A 21,623-nucleotide genomic window follows, 5' to 3' on the forward strand; every position below is an offset into this window, starting at 1 on the left:
GCCCGGGCGTTTCCTCTCAGCAGATGAAAAATGGGTCCCAGGCCACATGCGGGTCCCACACGTCATCCACAAACAGTGACACGTCGAAATGGTGTTGGCCTGTTGGGGGCGTAGAGCTGGTAGCCTATAGCCAATAGGATAGGAAACAGGTGGGACCATGCTTGAGCTACCCCCACATGTCAGTCTCACGGGAGTGTATCCAGTTGGAGAGGGGTTAGACGTTAGTAAACGGTGAACAACAAGGGCTTATCCGCAAAACGACACGGACGTATTTGCCCCGCTTCCCGTTTCCACCTGCGCCGAGATCTCGGAAGAGACGACGCACCGCAGGATCAGAAGAAGCAGGCTTCCGTTCGGTTCCGCTGCTGCTTCCCCACCCGAATCCAAGCCGCCACGCCCCCACCCCGACCCCCCACGCCCACGCCCACCCGAACCCCAACTCGCGAAGCTGGCGCGCGAGGCGGCCGACGCGAGCGCCCGGAAGCGCAAGGCGGCGGACGGCGGCGAGGTCCCCGACGGCACCACCGCTGCAGAGGTTGCGGCGGCGCCGGCCCCCGGGGAGGACGCGGCCATGGGCGACGTGCCCCAGGCGCCGCACGCCGCGGAAGGAGGAGGAGGAGGACTGGAGGAGGGGGCGGTGCCCGACCCTAACCCTAGCCCGAGCCTGAGCCTCGGCGGCTGCTCGGACCCCGTGTCGCTGGAGCTCTCCATGGGCGGGGACTACTACCGCGCCTGCTGCGGCGACCCCGACCCCGACATCCCCGAGGGGCCCAAGCTGCCGTGCGTTGGGGAAAAGGTGAGAGAGGGGGGGAGAGAGAGCCCCTCTGTCCCCCACCATCCTCGCTTCTCCGCGATCGGTCATTGGTTGGCCCGCCCGTGTAGTGGGATGGGTCTCCATCACGCTTTATTAGTGTTGTATATACAGAGTTGCGGTGATCTAGTGGAAATGCTAGTCGTGGCCATCTCTACGGTGTTGGTGGGATCAGATTGCTCTAGTGCAGTTGAATGTTGGTTACTTGGTGTTAGAGTTTTGCTGGTAAGCATGAGTGATGGGGATTTGGAGATGATGGGGGTCTTTTGTTAGTCTAGGACAAAAAGAAGGTTATGGCTCAAAAGGTGTGATTTGGAAAGGAGTATTGCGTTTACTTCTCCTTTAGACTCACATATTTGTTGATAGGTGACTGCTCAACAGAGAAACTGGTACACCATTTACTTGTATGATCAAGTGAAGTGAAAATTTTGTCTCTTAAATTGTCCGATCACAACAGGGTTATGCTATCCTTTTTTAAGTTCAGAATGTGTCAAATAGAGGAGGTGGATAATTTTGGAGTCTTTTGCCTACCCCTTTGTATGCCTACTGTTTTGTTTATTTCCACATCATTTTAGTTGCTCTGCTTATTCTCGATACTCAAGCTACTGTACACGGATTCATTGTCTAGGAAAAAAAACTGCCACACGTTTCTTTTAGCATATGAAATAGTATATTGAGATCGTTAAGTTATTTAAGTCAACCAGTTGGTTATGATCTCTGATTTTAGCTTGTCTTGCTGATGTCCTGAAGTTTCAGGGCTTCTGCAAAAGTTCATAGTCCATACCAGGAACTGTTGGGTTGTGTTTTGCTTACACTGTTTATGGTCACCTATTGGTTGGTGTTATGTGTAGGCTGCACCACGGTAGGTTGTCTGTTTGAACTTGGCGAAAACTGCTGTCCTCATGTCCCATTTCAATAAAATGGAACAGTGCCTTGTTTCTGGTTCTAAAAAGAGCATATTGTGATGATGTTTAATCACCTTTCCTGAATGATGAGAAACATTTCTGAGCTGTTATGTTATGAAGGCTAACATGCTCTGGTTATTATGGTGGTCCATGCTAATCATTATGCATCTTAGAAACATTTCTGAGCTGTTATGAAGGCCAACATGTTCTGATTATCATGTTAGTTTCTATGCTAATCATTATGCATCTTGTAATTGTTGCAGGAACCTCTCTCCTCTTTAGCAGCCGAGTTTCAGTCTGGCAGCCCCATTTTACAAGAGAAAATTAAGGTTCTTGTGTGTCAGAAAATTACTGCATTTTATGTGGATATGTAACATGCCATTGTCTAGTTTGTTCGATTAGTGTCCTACTTTGTCTGTAGTTGCTTGGCGAACAATATGGTGCTTTAAGACGGACACGTGGAGATGGAAACTGCTTTTATCGAAGCTTTATGTTCTCCTACTTGGTAGTATCTGCAGTGTACTTTTTTTACATGTATTATCATTCATAATCGTGGCAATGATTCTATCTTATATTTTCTGCCAGGAACACATCCTAGAGACACAAGACAAAGCTGAGGCTGATCGCATCATGGTAAAAATTGAGGATTGCAAGAAGACGCTCCTGTCTCTTGGATATATTGAGTTCACTTTTGAGGATTTCTTTGCGGTAAGTTTATTCAACGGTTATTTTCACATATTTCCCTCAGTCATGCGTTTTCTGTTAGGGTGGTTTCCCAGTTTATTTGCTCTACATCATCTACTGTTTGTGGGTTTGTCTACTTATGTGCCACGATTGTTTCCAGATGATTTATAGGCGAATTGGCTTATAAGCTGTCTGATGTCTGTATCTGTAGAACAGGGCTGGTTTGGGTTATTGTAGTGCATGCTTCTTGTGTATGCTGATTTTAACGTGGATAATTAACTAAGACGCAACTTGTTTTAGTTTAGTCACGAATACTAACTGGCCTGTCTTCCAAATGACATAAGCTATCAGTAGAGACAAAGTATGTCACACAAAGTTTTCTACTGTACTAGTATAGAATGCAGCTGGATCACTGTGACTCATGTTTTAGTGGTTAGTTGTCTGGAAATATGCTGGTGTAGTTTAGTTAAAATAAAGATAGTTGAAAATTGCAGAGTAGAACCTAGCTGATTAATATATGCCTGGAATTGTAAGAAATATATCTTCCTTGAAAACAAAGTACTCCATTCCAAATTATAATTTCTAAATACATTATTTTTACTATGTATCTAGACATAGTGTATATCTAAGTGCGTAGCAAAAGCTACGTATATAGAAAAAGCCAAAACGTCTATAATTTGGAATGGAGGGAGTATCAATTTATTCCCTCTAATCACATTATATGTTGTTTTAGGTTTGTCCTATGTGAAATCTTTTAGCTTTGACCATCAATCAATAGTTAAAAGCTGAAAACCTTAAAGAGTATTTTAACATAAAATTCATGGTACTAGATTCATCATGAAAAATAATTTCATTATATCTAACTTTACTATTTGAAATATGTATTTTTACAGAAATTGATAGTCAGATTTTCAGTTCACCTAGTAGACTATGTCGATGTCCTAAACTGTTTATATTTGTGATTGGAGGGAGTCCTCTTTTGCACTACACCTCATAGATTTTGTAATCTCTCCCCATACTGAATTATGCTCTCTGATTTTGCTCAGATATTCATTGATATGCTGGAAAGTGTTCTGCAGGGACATGAAACTCCTATAGGGTAAATATCATAGAGTTGTATTTTGTACCCTGAATACATAATGAAGAAGTGTTGAGTTGTTGGTATCAAAGACACATTTTTCATTGAACCCTCCACAAAATATGACAATACCTATCATCATGTTTCTGTATCTTTAGTAAATCTCTTTGTTTTCTGACTTCTTTAGGCCTGAAGAGCTTCTAGAGAGAACCAGGGATCCACAAGTTTCTGATTGTGGTTTGTATACATCTAAGTGTTCAAACATTGTAGTTCTACACTATCTTGGTATTGCTATCTAAGACTGGTGTCTTCAGTTGTCATGTTCTTTAGGTTTGTCACTTCTGGTGAAATTCAAAGGAGGTCTGACTTCTTTGAACCATTCATATCTGGCTTGACAAATTCAACTGTGGTTCAGGTCAGTCCCATATGTCGTTGTCACATGTTGTATATGGACTACATAAATTATATTCATGGTCATTTATGTGCATCAAATAACATTAACCTGTAATCCTATTTGTTGCTCCCTGGTGAATAGTATCTGTGGTGATTGGCAATCACAGTATGTTCTTTCAGTGTTGCCTTAAACTGTTCTGGAGCACATGTAGCCATTATTTCCAGAGGGGGTTTCCCTTACCTAAAGATCAGATATAGACAATTAGATATCATGATGTAGCAACTCTTTGAGCAATTGTTTTTTCCCCAATGGTAGTTTATCATACGTCTGTACTCGGTAACAAATGTTATGATAGGGAAAGATTTTATGCTGCTGCCCACGTGGGCAAATAAGCTACTTCTTGGTCTTAAATAATTGTTGAAGTCACACTGTTATTTCCAGCACTGAATCTGTACCCTATTTCAGTAAACATTTTGATAAATATACAGATGCAAGAATGACCCTGATTTATAATTTTGGTTTGCAGTTCTGCAAGGCTTCTGTGGAACCTATGGGTGAGGAAAGTGACCATGTTCACATAATTGCCCTATCGGATGCACTAGGTGTACCTATCCGTGTTATGTACCTAGACCGAAGCTCGTGTGATACTGGCAATCTGAGTGTGAATCACCATGATTTCATCCCTTCGTCCAATGCTTCTGAGGGTGATGCTGCGATGACATCTACTCCTGACGCTGAGAAACCTTACATCACTTTGCTCTACCGTCCTGGTCACTATGATATTCTCTACCCAAAGTGAATTTTGCTCATGGCTAGTTTCATGACTTGGTTGAGGAAGCACACACTCTAGAAATCTGTAGTCATTTTTCGCCTGTGTGCTGCCAAAGGTGGCAAACTTGCTTTTGTGTGCTGATGCCCTCGTTCAAATTAGTTGTTTTCTACCTGCTGTAAGTCTTGCTCTGGTACAACGACTTGACATTGTGTTGACTGCGGAGAAGTTCTGTTGATATTGCTACTAAACAATTTTTCGTTCAAGTTTTTTTTTTTGTTTTTTACCTTCACTCATCGTAGGAAATCAAGCTCATAATGTTTTGGAGTATAAAACTATTGAAATAGATGGAGTATAGAACATCAGTGTTCTTAGTGGGTGTTTGTCTTGTAGTAGTAGCTGGCTAGCAGCCATTCACTTTCCAAATGGCACTGCAGATTCATCATTTCTATTTTATTGCATCAGGTGTGCAGCCTGTTCGTCTATTGTATTATACTTATCCTGGGTGGGTGCAGTCCAGGTAGGGACTACTTGTGCCAGGAACTATGGTTGACAGATAGGCAGTTGTGATTGTTATGAAGTTGCGAAGAAGGGAACGGAAGGACGCGCAGCATTTGGCAAATATTTGTTGAGAAGTTGGCGATTATGCTGTACACTGGAAGTGCTGAGTTGCTGAGGTTGGGCAAGAGTTACTGAGGTTGGGCATGAAGTGACACAAAGTCACAGGCAAAGGCCTATCTATGTCAAAAACTGAAGACCTTTTGTGATAGAAAAAGAGACGGAGCAAATGTGGGGGGTGATTTGCGTCTCGGCGGAGACATGGCAACCAATCAGTTGACGAAGACATGTCCTTGCGATTGGAGAGGAAGAAAGGGAGGTCGACAAAGCCTGGAGAGCTGACCCTATGCATTGCCAAAGGCACTGCTAGCAATTCTGTATGAACATGCCTACTCCGCGTACGAAAGCAAACTTTTTTCTTTCTTGTTTCGTTTTGTTCAGAGCACAGCTTAAATTCATCTGCGTATAAAAACAGTGGATAATGAGAATCGAAGGTGGTCTTGGGTTTATGAGCACCTGTACTTGGATTCTGCACTGCGGCTCTCCTCTTGCTTAACTTATGGGCCAGAATTCTACGGAGTAGCTATTAGTGTTTTTCTCTTACAACAAATTAACATAACTGCTTTTACGGTCAGCCGAACAGGGCAAGTGACAGGGACGACGTTACGCCGTGATCTGAGCGTCGCAATCCCTGACAAGGATGGGTCTCAACTGCCGAGTGCCAAGTAGGAGTACTACACTGAAACTGGCTTACCGACGGCTGAAAAAAGAAGGTAGGAGTACTACACTGGAAACTGGCTTACTCACAGCTGAAAAAAGAAGGGACATTTTCCTCCGTTTGGTGGTCTATGTTTCTGTTCCCACACTCCGGTCCTGGTGGTTGGTTCGTTGGCTGCTGGCGTGCTACTGCAGTACTGCTGCTCTTGTTTCTTTAGCTGCCAGCTTCCCGTGTCTCGTCAAACGTGATCTAACTTGCAAGGAGACAGCGATCATGTTTCGTGTCTTAGGAAGACGCGATATATTAGGGCTTGTTTAGATGCAAAAACTTTTTGGTTTTTGACACTGTAGTATTTTCGTTTTTATTTGACAAACATTGTCCAATCATGGAGTAACTAGGCTTAAAAGATTCGTCTCACGATTTACAGACAAACTGTGTAATTAGTTTTAATTTTTATCTATATTTAATACTCCATGCATGTGCCGCAAGATTCGATGTGATGGGGAATCTTGTAAAGTTTTGGGTTTTTGGATGCATCTAAACAAGGCCTTAGCAAGGAGAAAAGAGGGCATCCAATCCAATCTTGGATCAGCTAGATAACGCAGTTCTCACAAGCAACAAAAAAAATCAAGATAATTAAATTATAATTATACATGAAGTAATCCTTCTCCGGGGAAAAAGGAGTCTTACGCGCGCATTTTTTGTTAGAGGTTATTAGAGGATGATGAAGCAGTGAGTGACGGGCAACTGGCGAAATCGTGTTGCTGATTAGTAGCAATTCTTTTAGTTTAGTTTTAGGGGAGGCCAGGCCAAGCAATCATGGACATCATTTGACGAGTCCAGACAAAATCTTTGATGTGAGGAGTGGCAGTGTGGATGGATGATTTTTTTGGGCAGACGGTGGCGGGAACGACCGAACGAGAGGGAGTTCCGGGCCATCATGCGCACAGCGGGCCGCGGAATCTCCGAACGGGTCCGCGGGGGCCCCGCGTGGCGGCAGCCCGAGAAAAAAGGCCAGCATTTCCGGGGCCCACCCACGCGCCAAATTTAAAAGACACAACTAAAAAACAAATTTGGATTATTTTTTTTAACCGATCTCCATCTAGTAGCCCATTTGTCTGTCCTTCCTTGGAAGATCAACACAATTCAAGGGCAGGTTGGAGGTACACGAAAATGCTGCGTATTTAAAAACACACACTCGCTGAGTGCGCCTCTAGTCTTCTCTAGTGTTAACGTCAGGACTCTCAGGATTAGCTAGAGTAGCAGTAGCCGTAGCAGCATGGGGATTAGAGTAGACTGACTGAGTGGCTGTGTCATAATCACTGTCGCATTAGTGGGCGCAACCACTCGTAATCTTGTAATAAGGCCTTGTTTTGTTCGTAAAAATTTTGGTTTTTAGCTACTATAGCATTTTTGTTTTTATTTGACAAACATTGTCTAATTATGGAGTAACTAGCCTCAAAAAATTCATCTCACAAATTACAGATAAATTATACAATTAATTTTTATTTTCGTCTATATTTAATACTCTATACATACGATCAAATATTTGATATAACAGAAAATTTTTAAAAATTTTATGAACTAAACAGGCCTAACCAGACGAGACGAGTGGCGGCAACCAACGCATGATGTGATGGCAGCCAGCGGCAACCCAATCCTGCCCCAGCGGCAACCCAGAGGGATGAGTAGCTTTTTTTTCCGTAGCAGGTGGTAATCTCGTGCGTACTGCGGCTGTGCTGTGACCCATCATCTGCAGATAATTGGGGGTTGGCTAAAAAAACTCATTTATTACGAGAAAAAACACTATATTTCATAGCTGAAAAGTTATACTAATAAGAAAAAAAAACACTATATTTCATAGCTGAAAAGTTATACTGATAAATTTAAGTGAACAGGAAATATGATTAACAGTTTAACACTGTACTCCTTTCGTTCCAAAAAAATAACTTTTTTTACTTTTCAGGCATCAGAGCATTCGTCTTATTTAAAAATTTTCTATAAATAATAAAATAAATAAAAATTACTAAAGTATATTTAACAATAATATAAGTCATAACTAAGGCCTTGTTTAGTTCCTCCCAAAAACCTAAAGTTTGTCAAGATTCCCTATCACATTAAATCTTTAGACATATGCATAGAACATTAAATATAAACGAAAACAAAACTAATTACACAGTTTGCTTGTAATTTGCGAGACAAAACTTTTAAATCTAATTAGTCTATAATTAAACAATATTTATCATATACAAATGAAAGTGCTATAGTGGTCATTTTCCAAAAAAAATTGGAACTAAACAAGGCCTAAATAGATGATATTTAGACAAAAAATTTAAATAAGATGAATGGTTAAATAAAATGGTTAAATAAAATGTTTAAAAGTAAAAAAAATGATACTCTTTTTTAGGACAACGGGAGTATATACTATGGCCTTTTAGTTTTAAAAAATTTCTAAAATTTTTCAAGATTCTCCATGACATCAAATCTTTGGACTCAGGCCTTGTTTAGTTCGCAAAAAATTTCAAGATTCCCCGTCACATCGAATCTTTGGTCGCATGCATGGAGCTTTAAATATAGACGAAAATAAAAACTAATTGCACAGTTTACCTGTAATTTGTGAGATGAATCTTTTGAGTCTAGTTACTCTATGATTGAACAATGTTTGTCAAATAAAAACAAAAGTGCTACAGTAGCCAAAAACCCAAAATTTTGCCAACTAAACAAGGCCTCATGCATGGAGCATTAAATATATAAAAAAAATAACTAATTGTATAGTTTCATAAATCTTTTAAGCCTATTAGTTCATGATTGGACAATAATTGTCAATACAAACGAAAGTGCTACGGTAACAAACTCATCCCAAAATCCAAAAACTTTTCAAGACTCTCCATCATATCAAATCTTGCGACACATGTGTGGAACATTAAATATGTACAAAAAATTAACTAATTGCATAGTTCACCTGTAATTTGCAATACAAATCTTTTGAGCTTAGTTAGTCCATAGTATTAAAAATACAAACGAAAGTGCTACAGTGTCAAAATTTAAAAACTTTTCAGATTTAAATAGGACCTAAACAAGGCCTACGGTGTTTTAGGCCTAGTTTAGTTCCCAAAAAAATTTCCAAAAATGTTCAGATTTCATAACAAGTCGAGTCTTGCGGCGTATGCATGGAGCATTATATATAAATAAAAATAATAACTAATTATACAGTTTGTCTGTAATTTACGAGACGGTTTTTTTAGTCTAGTTAGTTCATAATCGGACAATATTTGTCAAATGCAAACAAAAGTGGTACAATGTCTATTGTGCAAAAATGTTTGGAACTAAGATCTTGTTTAGTTCACGCCAAAGACCAAAACTTTTTAAAATTCTCTGTCATATTTAATGTTTCATGTATATTCACCATCGTTAGGAGCACTGCAACAGTCGTGTGTTTCCGGTCCGTCATGGTCGGGCCCAGCGACCAGTTGACGCGACAGTGACGCACTATCTTTCTATCCCGAGGTCTCGAGGAGTTAAAAATTTTGTTGGTATTGTATCACTTTTTATTTTTATTTAGTAATAATTATCTTAGATTAATTAAATTTAAAAGATTTATTTTACAAATTATAAAAAACTATGTAATAAATTATTTTTTATTTATATTTAGTGTTATATATATATGACGTAAGATTTGGTGTGATAGAGAATTTTAAAAACTTTTTAGATTTTGGGATAAACTAACCGTGTGTTTGGTTGGGGGTCGGGTCGTTTGGATTGGATCCAACTCAGTTTTTGGGGACGGAGCCAATCTAAAAGAGTGTTTGGTTGCAGTTCGATTTTGGAGACAGACCCAACCCGTTTTAGTGTTTGGTTGAAGGATTGGGGACGGAGCGGCTCCGTTCAGTGTTTGGTTAAAGGAATTCAGTGTTTGGTCAACATCAACCCGGCTGGAGCGGCTCCGTCCGCCAGATTTTGACGGACGAGTCCAACCCGCATCTAAGAAAAATATTCCACTCTGGAGCCAACCCAACCCTCTCATCCTCCAACCAAACAGCCACGGGAACGGGTTCACTCCGACCCAGCTCGCCCCGCTCTCCAACCAAACACACGGTAAGACCTTGTTTACTTCACCTAAAAACTAAACTTTTTAAGATTTCTCGTCACATCAAATCTTTTAACACATGTATGGAATATTAAATATAGATAAAAACAAAAAATAATTACATAGTTTACCTGTAAATCACGATACGAATCTTTTAAATCTAATTACTTCATAATTAAATAATATTTATTAATAAAAATAAAAATATTATAATATAAAAATCCAAACAAGGCCCGCAGGGAAACAGCAATCGTCAACTCCTAACGCAGCAGCGACGAATTGGCAGATCACCAACCGGTCCATTTCTCAGGCTGCCACTGACCCTGACCCGCCACGCTTTAATTAACGGTGACAGAACGGCATCATTAAACAGAATGGCATTTCTGATGACGACGGAATTTAAAATGCGCATTTCAATTTTCTTTTAAAAAATTCCGCATTTCCTGCCTGCCTGCTCCTTTCAGAAAACAATTTTCCTGAACAGTGTCTGCGTCACGGCCTCACCACCAATCCTGACCCAAATTACTAGTCTTATTAACTTGACTAATTAATCGTTACAATTTGGACCGAGATTAATTAACTTCCTCACCAGTTACCGGTTGCCACCCTTACTCAAAAAAAAAAAAAAAAGTTACCGGTTGCCACCCTCCCCCCTTCTTCTTCCCTCCCGGAACGAGGAGAGAGAAAGAGAGCGCACCGTTATTCCCTCCTGGGGCTCCCCTCCCCTCTTGCGCATTCCACCACCCCGCCCTGCCCCCCTTTCCCTCCCTCCCTGCCTCCTCGCCTCGCTTCTCGCCGAGCCACCCGACCAATTCCCCCGCCCCCTCACGCGCCCAGATCGCCGCCATTCCCTTCCCCGCCCTGCCGCGACGAGGAGGCCGCGGGCACCGCACCACCTTCTCCACCGATCCCCAAGCTGCCTACCTTCGCGCGGCGGTGGGTGGGGGCGCGGGTCCCGGCGGCCGGCGGCGAACAGGCGCGAGGCGGAGCGCCCGCAGCGTGCCGGCGGATGGGCTGGTAGGAGGAGGTGGCGAGACTGCGGGGACGGTGACTGTGCCAGCGGGCGGCAGCCATGTATTTCTCCAAGCTCGATGACTCGCCCATGTTCCGGACGCAGGTGAGAAGCCGCACTTCGTCCTGATCCCGGCGGATCTCCGTCCCCTAGCCTTCCCGTGCGTGCGTGTCTCGTGTGCCCACCTTTGTCTGGATTCGTACCGGCTCCTGGATTCTGCCGCGGTGGCCGGTGGGCACTGGGCAGGTGCAGGTTTGATCCGTGCGTGGTGCCGTGGAGAGTGCGTGCGTGCGTGTCTCCGCCTTTCCCAAAATTTTATTGTCTCTTCATTACATCCTTGGCGGCGCTGTTGCACATGGTCCGTGGCGGACTGCGGGAAGGCAAAAGCGTTGCTAATGCTAGCTAGCTCGCCGCTGCTTCTCTTCTCTGGACGGCTGATGCGCCGCGCGTGCTCGGGAATCTCCTCATCTGTTTGTTTATTTGTTTTGCGAATGCACGTGGAAAGCGTAATTCCGTCCCCCCTGATTTTGCCCTTCCGCGGATCGCCAGGTCTGCATTGCAGCATGTGGTTCCATTTTATTTTATGACCGCTCTGTATTGTCGCATCTACTTGTTTTACTACGTGTGCCCGTGCGCGCGTATGTTTATGCGCTGCATCTGCATTGCAGCGTGTTGTTGAATTGTCAATTAGTCGGTTGTTTTTTCTTCCTTGACGTTATTTTGAGATTCTTCCATGGCACCACAACGAGTGGTCCGGAATTAGCTCGATTTCTTTTCAAAATTAGCTTCTTTTTTAATGATGAAGGGGCATCACGAACTAATGCTGCATAGTGCTGTGGCTGTAGGCACATCTCTGTCTGCTGCGTATCTTTTGTCTTACACTGGCAGTCTGGCACTAGTTTGGTGTACAATGTGGATTCTCGTTACCGGTTAACACTATCAGCTTTGAACCAGTTTAGTTTTGTTTTCTGGAGTTGGTTTTCAATTTGCTACTAAAACAAATGTGCTTCTTGGTATAAGTTATAATGTACATCACCTGACTTGTCCATATCAGTCCAAGTTCATGCTTACTGCACAACTATTTAGCTTTTCAATATTCATGGAACTAACACAATGGTTTTGTTGGTGAATCTTCTGTTTTCTGTTCATGCATTATTTTCCGTAAATAATTTGCTCTCTTCTCTCTTCATTTCATAAAATTCGCTAAGTAGGTAAGCCCTGCTTTGTATATTCCTGATTGTTCGTTTTGATGCCTTTAAAATGAAATCAGAGATCGCCCATTTTTCTTGAGTGTGTTAATGAACTTGCACAGCACGTTTAAACTTTTCAATTCTGAACATAGTGTAAAAAGTGCTTCTTCAAGGAGATATTTTATGAGCTGTCCAATCTAGAAGGCATTTGGATAACTTATATGTCTTACATTCAAGCGTAACTTATTAATATGGAAGAAACATATTTTCTTACTGGTTGCTTTCATGAATGAAGCTTTGCTTCCTTTGATTGATGACTAATTGTATGCACCTTTCTGTTCTCCTGAAAACAGATACAATCACTTGAGGAGAGTGCTGAATTGCTGAGAGAGAGATGTTTGAAGTTCCATAAAGGTTGCCGTAAGTATACGTAAGTGACCATTCATTGCCCATGCATTTATTTTCTTACACAGAGTATGGTTGAGCTGCAATTCACTCCCCTGCGCCATGTGCCCTCTTGTTTCAGTGAAGGGCTAGGGGAAGCATACGATGGAGATATTGCATTTGCCAGCTCACTTGAAACATTTGGAGGAGGCCACAATGATCCAATTAGTGTTGCTTTTGGTGGTTAGTCATGTTATTTTCTTTGTCTTCTTTTCCTAGCAGCACTTATAAACTTATCATGCAAGTATGCGGCAAGACTTTTTTTTTGTTTTGCTTAATCGTTCTTGCCACCATATCTTCGTCCATGAAAAAAAAATGTTCAATTCTTTAGTATTTTACTGTTTCTTTTAATTGCTTTCATATTTCAACGTACTTATATTACTTGTTTCTCATTTCTTTATTACTCTTTCCACACATAAGAGTAGAGCTGAGCTCATTGTGGTTAGTTCCTCTATTGAGCATATTGAATTTTCATCTCCTATCCAGGGCCTGTAATGACCAAATTTACAATTGCCTTAAGAGAAATTGGAACATACAAGGAAGTCCTTCGCTCCCAGGTAGTGCATTTCTTATTTAGAATGTGATTATATGCATTACTTAGGCCAAATTCTTGTTTTTCCTCATTATGAGACACTTATACAAGGAAGGCCTGAAAGTGATTGCACCTTGAAACATCCCTTTGTAGTCTGTTACTGAAATATCAACATGTCAATGTGAGTTACCAGATGGTATTTTATGGCGAGGAATATCATTATACTTTACGTTTCTTATACCTTTTTCTCTTTTCTTCTGAACATGCACCTTATGTAAGAATTTGGTCTCCCAAGAATCATTTCATGTTGAAACTACAAAGTCATAAGATTAGGGTGGAATGTGATATTTGATGTTCCCTTATTGAAAGTCTAATTTTTATCATGCCATGACACATCTAATTTTTAGTAATTTACCTGCTCTAATTTCTGATTTGGTTTCCTGACAGGTCGAGCACATGTTAAATGACAGATTACTAAATTTTGTTGACATTGATTTGCATGATGTGAAGGTACTAGTATTATTTCCCATTAATACAAAATCGTGAAAATCCACATTGAGAATAATTGAATGATATAGTGCTCTGTTCAACACATTTTCAGGATGCTCATAAGCGCTTTGACAAGGCTAGCCTCTTATATGACCAGGTAAGCTATCTTATTATATGTTGTTCCTTGTGTGTGATTTATTTTCTGTTTGTGTCGTTTCATAGATAACAGCAAAAGCTTCCTCTTTCCTCACCCATCAAATTTGTGGAATTCGACAAGTTTCTGCCTGGGCATAACATGTACATGTGATTTCTATGCCGTCTGTTTAGTGATTGATAACGAGACACCTGATCAAAATTTAGAACTGTTCATTACTCGATGTTTTCGCTATGTTTCTGTTATTTTTCTGATAGTTTGTATTCTTTCATATTTTTCTGCCATACTTGCTTTGCTGCATAATTGTAATATTATTGCTTGCTAAATTTCTAAGAGAGAGTATGCTCTTAACTTGTGAACTGATTGGTTTTATTATAGATTCGTGAGAAGTACCTATCATTGAAGAAAGGTACCCGACCAGACATAACAACGGCAATTGAAGATGTAAAAACCATTCTTATTCAACATTTTACAGTGTTAATACAAATTAAGACATCTCTCCCTCCCCCTTAACTAAATAGCATTTGGTAATAACCAGGAGCTTCACAGTGCTAGATCTTCATTTGAGCAAGCTCGTTTCAACCTGGTACAGTTTGCATTGTCCTTTCTTTGCTCCTTGGTTTCTAAGCTTATATGCTTAGCATGGCATTGTTTGTCATATCCATGTTAATTTTTCAGGTCACTTCACTTTCTCATGTTGAGGCAAAGAAGAGATTTGAATTTTTGGAGGCTGTTAGTGCGACAATGGACTCACATCTTCGATATTTTAAACAAGTACCTCCTTACATATTTTACCTTGTGGTGTAGCTATGTTATGCATGAGTGAGATTAATCCTATCAATTGCTGTTTGTCAGGGATATGAACTATTGCATCAAATGGAGCCATATATTAATCAGGTAACTCTTAAACCATTTCCCTGTGTATTATGGTGTTAATGCTTTGCTCTAGTAGTTACATATCTTAACATGTAACTAGTAGCACCCTGCATTTCTGCTTTCAATTCACTAGTTGGGACAGGTGATCTTCGCATGAGTCCAGTTCTCAGTGCAACTTTGCAGTAACTTTTATATATACTGATGATGATCTTGATTATTACGAGAAAATAATTGGACTGAGTTATCTCCAATTAACTATGAATTGCCACTTTTTTTTGAATTAGAATGGAATTCTATTATATGGATCAGTTCTATAACAAAAGGCTCTGTTCATTTTGGCTTGCGATAATATTATCTAGATGGCTTATCGGCTAGTATTTACCTCATTAATCAACTCTGTTGCTCTATTTTGCATTTTCTTGTTTTGTTACTGGCATTATAGCCAAAAATTTTGTTATGTCAACCAGCCATGCTTACTGAGATTTGTTTGTTTCTGCATTTGCTTCATTAAGATGCAGCACAGTTTTGCTTGTTTCTTCAATGTTTCTTTTCTTCTACTTAAACTACTCATAAATATTGACAATAAAGTTTTCCTTCGACCTGTTTTTAAATTCTTCTTCAGGTTCTTGCTTATGCACAGCAATCAAGAGAAAGAGCAAACAAGGAACAAGCTTCTCTTGTAGAGAGGATGCATGAGTACAAAAGGCAGATAGACCGGGAAAGTCGGTCTTCTATAAATGGTTTGAATGATTCTTATAATGGTGATGGAATACAGACAATTGGCAGAAGTTCACATAAACAGATCGAGGCAGTTATGCAGTCAACTTCAAAAGGCAAGGTATGATACTAATACACTGGAGATACAAAGCAGGTTTACAGTTTGAAAAAGAGTTAAATTGGTGTTGTACTACTTCCAGGTTCAGACCATTCGTCAAGGTTATCTTTCGAAAAGATCTTCAAACTTGAGAGCCGACTGGAAAAGAAGGTTCTTCGTACTTGATAGTCGAGGAATGTTGTACTACTATCGAAAACAAATTACTAGGCCACCTGTAGGTCTCCATTGTAACATTCAGTGTTGAAATGCTCATTGAGTTGGCATAATATTTTGTTCCATGATGCATGATATATTTTAGTTCAGATACTTTCTCAACTATTTGCCTTTGATCATATAGGCTGGTTGCTCCATGCAGAGAAGCGTTAACCCCCCTGAACATGGTTCTGGGTTGTTGAGCAGATTGTTCTCTTCTCATTACCATGGTATTATACATGATGAAAAGTCTGTTGCACGGCATACTGTAAATTTGTTGACATCAACCATTAAAGTTGATGCTGAGCAATCAGATCTGAGGTTCTGTTTCAGAATTATTTCACCCACAAAGATCTACACATTGCAGGTATAGCACAAGTTTATGGAGCAGTCTGTCTTATTGAATATGGCTAAGACTTTCATACTTCACGAACACATCTGTTATTTATGCAGGCAGAGAGTGCAGTAGATCAGATGGATTGGATTGAAAAGATAACTGGTGTTATTGCCTCTTTACTGAGCTCACAATCCCCAGAACAGGTTAGTAATGGATGGCCTCTGTTTGAATTGCATGTATTCTGGAATATTCAGTTTACAATACTTGGCTATTCTGTTTCAGTGTTTTCTGTCAAGCCCTAAGGGCAGTGGACATGATAGGAGTACCAGTGATGGAAGCTCCTTTACAAGTTCAGTGGAATTTGAACCTTCCACAATCGATGATTTAGTACTGGAGAAGTACTCTGGAAATGGGCAGCATGATGTCAGAGGCACACATCATCACAGAACCAGCGTGAAACCTGAAAAACCAATTGACTTGCTTAGGAAAGTTGATGGCAATAATATGTGTGCTGACTGTGGTGCTTCAGAACCTGATTGGGCATCATTAAACCTTGGTGCACTTCTATGCATAGAGTGTTCTGGGGTGCACAGAAATCTCGGAGTTCATATATCAAAGGTAACCACAAAACTTTTAACTGTTAATTCTTTTTGATAGACGCTTGTTTCTCTTGATGTTCATGCACATAGATTGATTTCTGCATTCGTTTATTCTTTAAAGTCTAGAGGTTGTTTCAGTGTGTGCATGATATCAAATAAATTAGGCTTTGGTGCAGTGGTGCTATCACAATGACAGCTACACCTAAAGCTACAAAACATGTTTTGCATAGAGAAGGAAATGAAACATGATTACTTTTGCCCAAAAAAAGAGTGTCAAAACTTAATTTGCTAAAGAATCTAAAATATAAACCCGTCGCCAAAACAATTATTTTTTCAAATTCTGTAAATAGGGTTTCTTATAGCTGATATCATTTTTGTATTGCTAACTTAGGATAATTGTATGTCTGTTTTGATAGAATAGTAGCCTAAACACACGCATCTTATTTCAGGTAAGATCTCTGACACTTGATGTCAGAGTTTGGGAGCCATCTGTAATCAATCTCTTTCAGTCATTAGGCAACATGTTTGTCAACAATATTTGGGAAGAGATGTTGCCAGATGATAATTCAAGGTAATGTATATATATTATATCTGTTTTGATTGTCTTTATGCAGTAATTCAATGTCTTCTCTATTGCTCTCCAGGTAACAAACTCGCAACATTGTTTCTTTTGCAGTGCTGATGGATCAGACACATCACAATACCTCTCTGTTAGCAAGCCTAAACACAAAGATGTATTCTCTGCCAAGGAGAAGTTTATTCATGCCAAGGTATTCACTACATTCACAACTGCTTGTATTCCTTTGTTCTTTAGCAATGGATGGGGTGCTAAACCAAATTGTCTCGAAGAGTCTCCATGGCGAAGAATGGTTGCACAAATATGACTCCTCTTATTATATGCAAGAGTAAAGAATTGGATCAACAGAAGGAATGTCCAGAGCTGGCAGCACATCCTAATTGGCACTACCCATGTTTGGACTGGAGTTCTCTAGTTAGTAAACGGTTTTTTAAAGGCTCTGTTGCTCCCAGATCACACAATTAGCATGCCTATCTCATTGCGTAAAGATTATCAAGCAAGGAAACTCTCTGCATACCTTGCTAAGAAAATCTCACCCAATGCTATGTAGTGTTTCACACATGAACCCTACTCCATGATCATAGAACCCAGACCTCAAATGAATCAAGAATGTTAATGTCAAGCCCTGCATAGACTTTTGTAGAGACAACATGCTCTTGTAGCTGAGAGTTGATTGAATGGTTTTATTTTGTTTTATCAGCCAATATGCTCACCACCTTTTTTCCTCATAAATTGAGACCCACTGTATGGATTCCTTTTACATTATATATGTGGAAAATCATATGGCACCCTTGTTAGCTAAAATATCATGTTACAATGTTTCAAAAATCATCACAACAATCATATATGCAGTACACCTAAAGTTTAAGTGTAGCTGCAACAATTCATATTGAAATTCGTCTTTGATGCTGAGTTTTTTTCTCGAATACGCAAAAGGTTTGCGCATCATTGTATTAAGATCCAGAAATAGATTATTTTCAACGACACGCCACGAGGTGGCGCCCTAGGGGGGCAAATGATCTTACAATTAGCTTATCCCCGCCTAGCGGACTTAGTACAAGGCGACTCTCGCGCAAAAGACAACCTAGCTTTGCCACCCCGGCATCTTTGATGCTGAGATTAAAAACACAGAAGTGTCACTGCCAGCACATGATGAACGGTGCCAGGTTGATTGCTTGTCTATTTTGTTTCTTGGCATCTAGGATGAATTTCAAACTGATTTTTTTTTGCAGCTATACTTAACTTCATGTGTACTACATGATTTTTGTGATGATTTTTAAAACACTGCAACATAGTATTTAGCTAATGAGGGCGCCAACCCCCCTGGGCACCAGATCTGCACTTATATATGGTATATGTGAACTAGATAATTTACTCTTCATGATGTTATTGAGTTGAAACTACTCCCTCCGTTTCAAATTGTAATTTGTTACAGCTTTTCTAGATACATAGTTTTTACTATGTATCTAGACATCACATCCATATAGATATGTAACAAAAGCTACGTACCTAAAAAAACCAAAATGACTTATAGTTTAGAACGGAGGGAGTAATTATCAAAAGGAAAAGAAAAAATAATAGTTCGTCCTGCAAACTACTAACACTGATGATGTACTCATGGTAGTATTTTTCTTGGTATTTTGATCAATACTCTCGCCAATCAAGAAAAAAAATTCCATCCAAGAATGTGTTCACTCAAACCATTCGAACTTTGTCCAAATATATATTTAGAGTGAAATATACGGTCGACCCTTGTCAGCTCCACCAACTTACAAATTGCAGTTTTAGGCACATAACCTTTTTAAGTACCTTCAAGATTAGGGCTCCAAAAAAAGGCAATTTATAAGTTGCTGGACGTCGATGGCACATGACAAGTTTAAAGGTCACTGTGAATTTTACTCATATATTTAATTATATTAAATAGACCATGCAGAAATAGTACAAATAAGCTTGTCTCAAAACTAGCTTTTTATAATGTTTCTTTTGGTTTTAAAAAATATATTACAGTAGAAATTGGTGGCAAAATATGTGTCTGGACATGATGCATTCTGACATTTAGCAGTGACTGGAGGAGCATTCTTGGCAAGATTCTTGAAGTTTCATAAGAAATTACTTTAGGCACTACCCAATGCTCATCCATGATCACATGCCCATGAATCCATCTGAAAACAACACTTCATGAACTAGAATATGTATAACGTTAAACATGGTTCAATGCGTGTATTTATTGGCCTATTTGAAGATCTTCAGTTTGAACATATATTTAGTGTCATATATCCTAATTTGGTTGCTGATTTTTCTTTAATCTTTTTGGTGTAAATATTGCAGTATGTAAACAAAGAATTCATACGGAACCATAGCATGGATGAGAATCAGCTAGCTCAGCAGATGTGGAATAGTGTAGCTGCAAATGACAAGAAAGCAGCATACAGTCTCATTGTGAGATCGCGTCCCAATGTAAATTTAGTTTATGGAGAGATGCCTTCTAGCCCATTTTTGACTCTTGGAAAAGCACTTCAGCAAGAGCAACCGGCTTCACCACATGATGGAAGTCCCAGATTTTTCGATTGCAATTCACATGACAAGATTTCTCCTCGAGAGCCCCTTTCCCCTGCAAGCACGAGTTCACGCACAGATGACATGGAGGACACTTGTGAAGGTCTCTCCTTGTTCCATCTTGCATGCCGTGTTGCAGATGTTGGGATGGTTGAATTACTTTTGCAGTATGGTGCTAGTGTAAATATGAATGATTCTAGGGGTCGGACACCCCTTCATCACTGCATTTTGAAAGGAAGACATCAGCATGCAAAGCTTCTCCTCTCCAGGTATGCAAAGAACCTGATTACTCTGGAATTTGATCTTGGACTACATGTTTGATTTGTCTACAAGGTTTATTCGAATCACTACTAGTATAATACTATATAATCATTATCGGAACTCTGTTTTGTTTAGCGAAATGTGCTTTCTACTTTTCTTTATGGGCAGGAAGACTGAAATGATCCAGCATAGCGGCACAAATGCAAACACTAAGTCTCATTTTCTTTTTTCGTTTGTATGCAGAGGGGCTGATTCACAAGCCATGGATCGAGATGGTAGGACAGCATTACAGTATGCAATCGACAGTGGAACAAGCGATGAAGACATTCTTGCGTTGTTAGAGGACCATAGTAGATAATCTTGCAACCACACCTGCGGTAAATTGAGGTCCTCTTGGTGTGGTCGACTCAACTAACAGGGCTCCAGCCCCGCCCTGCCCCGCCCGGTCCCAGCTTGTCGTGCAGACAATCCAAATTTATGGCAGGAAAGCAACCTATGTACATGTCGTTGTAGGGCTTCAGTATCATGATGCGCCTGTTGTTTCTTTCCCCACCTTTTGCTTGTTTAGCATCAGTGGTCCTTATTTAGTCATCTGGCAAACGGTTTGGTTTTGTTTGCTGCAGGTGATGCATAGTAAGCTTGTAAATGGAGTTGCTTCTCTTTATTTTCTAGTCATCTTTCATCATTGAAGTAGATGTGCCATTCTGATGAAAGATGATTGTACATATCGAGATGTGCTGTTGTGGTATATGAAATATGAGCATGGTGTGGATGGTTTATACGAAAGTTGTGCCTTGCTTACTCAAAATAGATTGCATTATTGCAGGGGTCTTTTCATAAGGTATTTTGATGCTCAACCAGAATAAGTTGCAGATAGCGCAAGATTGGCAGAAAAAAACTGCATCATCCCAGTAGAAGGTAGACGTTTTATTTTTTGTAACGTTCTTTACACATGATACTGCCAGCTCTTAGGGTCTACTCTATTGTTCGCGTGCTCTGTTCTACCTTGACTTAGCTGCAGCTGGCCTGCCTAAATAGTCACCGACAGGGCTTTCTTTGCTTTTCCTTTTCTATATATGAATTAATACAGGAAATACGCAAATAACCCAAGAAATGAAGAAATTTTAGGGACAACTTATATATGAAAATCCTTTCAATTTAAAGTTATTCTGGTGGCCAAAAAAGTTGAGAGCAGATATGAAAATAAGATATGAGAACTAAACTAGATCTGAAAATTAGATATGGAGCAATGTTGTAGTTGATAACCTTTTGGCTGCAAACATTTTAAGGCCTTGTTTAGTTCCCAAAATTTTTTGTGTTGGGACACTGTAGCATTTTCGTTTTTATTTGACAAATATTATCCAATTATAGACTAACTAGGCTTAAAAGACTCATCTCGCAATTTATAGATAAACTGTGTAATTAATTTTTATTTTTTCTTTATTTAATATTATATATATATATATGTTGTATGATTTGATGTGATCGAGAATCTTAAAAATTTTTGGCTACTTCTAGAACAAGGCCTGTACAAAGTTGCAGGTGGCATGCGCACTAGCGATTTT

General features: G+C 39.9%; 2 protein-coding genes across 2 annotated transcripts; both read left to right on the forward strand.

The window, feature by feature from the left end:
• LOC8060594 (ubiquitin thioesterase otubain-like) lies at positions 287-4,912 on the forward strand. Its single transcript, XM_021465094.1, has 8 exons — positions 287-796; positions 1,980-2,045; positions 2,138-2,221; positions 2,302-2,424; positions 3,447-3,499; positions 3,666-3,715; positions 3,793-3,893; positions 4,399-4,912. Exons 1-8 carry the CDS (start codon positions 572-574, stop codon positions 4,669-4,671), a joined length of 975 nt encoding a protein of 324 aa, XP_021320769.1. The 5' UTR covers positions 287-571; the 3' UTR covers positions 4,672-4,912.
• Positions 10,735-20,844, forward strand: LOC8060928 (ADP-ribosylation factor GTPase-activating protein AGD3). Its single transcript, XM_002444631.2, has 19 exons — positions 10,735-11,121; positions 12,560-12,636; positions 12,733-12,833; positions 13,137-13,207; positions 13,630-13,692; positions 13,784-13,828; positions 14,204-14,269; positions 14,364-14,411; positions 14,504-14,599; positions 14,681-14,722; positions 15,324-15,539; positions 15,619-15,750; positions 15,874-16,095; positions 16,182-16,268; positions 16,348-16,683; positions 17,114-17,235; positions 17,341-17,434; positions 19,570-20,066; positions 20,302-20,844. Exons 1-19 carry the CDS (start codon positions 11,077-11,079, stop codon positions 20,414-20,416), a joined length of 2,475 nt encoding a protein of 824 aa, XP_002444676.1. The 5' UTR covers positions 10,735-11,076; the 3' UTR covers positions 20,417-20,844.

Source organism: Sorghum bicolor, chromosome 7 (assembly GCF_000003195.3).
Source record: "Sorghum bicolor cultivar BTx623 chromosome 7, Sorghum_bicolor_NCBIv3, whole genome shotgun sequence".
NCBI classification, from domain to species: Eukaryota; Viridiplantae; Streptophyta; class Magnoliopsida; order Poales; family Poaceae; genus Sorghum; species Sorghum bicolor.

Coding starts and splice junctions, on each gene's coding strand:
- LOC8060594 (XM_021465094.1), top strand. CDS start 572: ATGGGCGACGTGCCCCAGGCGCCGCACGCCGCGGAAGGAGGAGGAGGA. Junction 2,222..2,301: donor GCTTTATGTTCTCCTACTTG/GTAGTATCTGCA, acceptor ATTTTCTGCCAG/GAACACATCCTAGAGACACA. Junction 3,894..4,398: donor CAAATTCAACTGTGGTTCAG/GTCAGTCCCATA, acceptor TTTGGTTTGCAG/TTCTGCAAGGCTTCTGTGGA.
- LOC8060928 (XM_002444631.2), top strand. CDS start 11,077: ATGTATTTCTCCAAGCTCGATGACTCGCCCATGTTCCGGACGCAG. Junction 14,270..14,363: donor TAACAACGGCAATTGAAGAT/GTAAAAACCATT, acceptor GGTAATAACCAG/GAGCTTCACAGTGCTAGATC. Junction 14,412..14,503: donor AGCAAGCTCGTTTCAACCTG/GTACAGTTTGCA, acceptor TTAATTTTTCAG/GTCACTTCACTTTCTCATGT.